Source organism: Anarrhichthys ocellatus, unplaced genomic scaffold (assembly GCF_004355925.1).
Source record: "Anarrhichthys ocellatus isolate YVR2014 unplaced genomic scaffold, GSC_Weel_1.0 scaffold5897, whole genome shotgun sequence".
NCBI lineage: Eukaryota > Metazoa > Chordata > Actinopteri > Perciformes > Anarhichadidae > Anarrhichthys > Anarrhichthys ocellatus.
This window is the reverse complement of record NW_022285871.1, coordinates 1,459-3,210: the sequence shown is the minus strand read 5'-3', so window position 1 is coordinate 3,210 and position 1,752 is coordinate 1,459. Positions and strand designations below refer to the sequence as shown.

Below are 1,752 nucleotides of genomic sequence, written 5' to 3'. Positions count from 1 at the left end.
TCACAATAAACAACAGCAGTCCAAGGCAAGCAAGGTCACCCCATGTGTCTCTGATGTGGGAAACATCAGCGTTGCTTCCGAAGTTATTTCTGAGTTGCAACAGTTGCTGTGGGTTTTGTCCAACAGAAAACTGTCTGATCTGTCTCAAGAGGTTAGTAGTGATAATGTAGGTATGATCTGGATCATATGGTGTCCCCAGATTTTCAGAAGTGTCATAATGCTGTGTGATATAAACTTGGTCTATACTCTGCAAAGCTCTACGTCCTGTGTTCTGCTCCGTGACACGGATTATGATCCTGTCCCTGTTACTTCCCTCATACTCTGTTGCTGGGGGACGGACAACATAATCAGGAAGTGGCATGGATGTTCCTTGATAGAGATTGCCAACAGTGTAGTACCGGTATACATTTCCCCGAGGCAGTGGGTCCAACAGCCCCTCATAGTTACCATAATGATGTGAGCCATAATCTCCTCCGTTTGGGTCAAAGGTCAGCGATATGATATCGTTATTGTCGATGTCCACTGTGTTGGCAAACCAATGAAGCAGCACAAGACTGTGTTTGGGCACCAATTGACCAAAGTTGATTTTCTTCAAAGCATTGATTGAACGAAGCTTTTGTACAGCCGACACAGAGGTCAGCACAAGGAGCAGAGCTACACAGCAGATCATGACTCTTCCTGTCTTCTCCATCATCCTGTAGAGATATTTAAAAATGTTATTGCTTACATTAATCATCCTTGCATTACATTCTCAATCTATACTATATATTTTTAACTAGTGATGCATCAAATTATTATTTTGATGATTTGATCAGTAAGAATCAGGTTAGTATTACGAAGGAATACATCGTCCTCATTCAAATGTATTTGTAAGTTTATCTTATGTTAGTGAGGCTTCATGTTGCAATAGAAAGCGTTTCCTTGTTGAGTTGCGGTGGAGCGATGGTAACACACAGAACAAAACACTCACAAAAAACACTTCGTGTGGGATAACGCCTCGGCAAATACTAATTAAACAAAACTAACGTTCAGAAAATAAGAGAACTCACCTGAGTAAGTCTGCTGCCGTCAGGTATCTAATTTTCTCCCATTATTCATCCGTACTGTACATTCTTAATCTATCCTATATATTTTTAACTTGAGATGCATCAAATTACTATTTCATGAATTTTAAATCCATTCTAATGAATAGCTCACTCTAACACCTAATGGATAGGATGACAATTAACGCTCTGTAGTGATAGTAACATAGCTTGAGGTTAATTCTTCCCCAATCACGGGGATAGTGCCGCAGTAAATACTTAAACCAGTCTTCAGGAAAAAAAGGAAAGCTCACCTTAGTCTGTCTGCTGCCGTTAGGTTTCTGATCTGTGTTTGTGTGAGAGCCTGTTCAACTCCTCCTAGGTTGTTTCCCTGAAAATGAAACTTATGAAACCTACTCTGCAACGCTTGTTCTTTCAAACGGCTTTTTGAAAAACAACTTCCTGCTGTATTCAAGAAAAGAAAAGTAGTTCTCCCTTTCAGTGTTTTGGCATTTACCAGTCTGTAGAAATGCAAAAAGATGATTATTTTTATTCGCAACTTTTAGAGGAATTATTCTGTAAAGTCTGTCTGTGAGTCATCAGGGATTTCTTTTTCTATTTTTTCTTCAGGAAACCAGCCTGTGCATGTCCAGTTCGACCGTGAGACTGCAGAGGGACGAACTATGAGATTTGTAGTACTTCCTGGCTTATTATTAGCAGCATTCACTTA

General features: G+C 39.8%; 1 protein-coding gene across 1 annotated transcript; it reads right to left on the bottom strand.

Annotated features, from left to right (window-relative positions):
* Positions 1–6: 6 nt before the first annotated feature.
* LOC116380034 (uncharacterized) lies at positions 7–1,088 on the bottom strand (the record flags this gene model as incomplete). Its single annotated transcript, XM_031841986.1, has 2 exons — positions 1,050–1,088; positions 7–695 (listed from the first exon to the last, which is right to left on the bottom strand). A coding segment is annotated over exon 2 (688 nt), but the record flags the coding sequence as incomplete, so codon positions are not given.
* Positions 1,089–1,752: the final 664 nt, after the last annotated feature.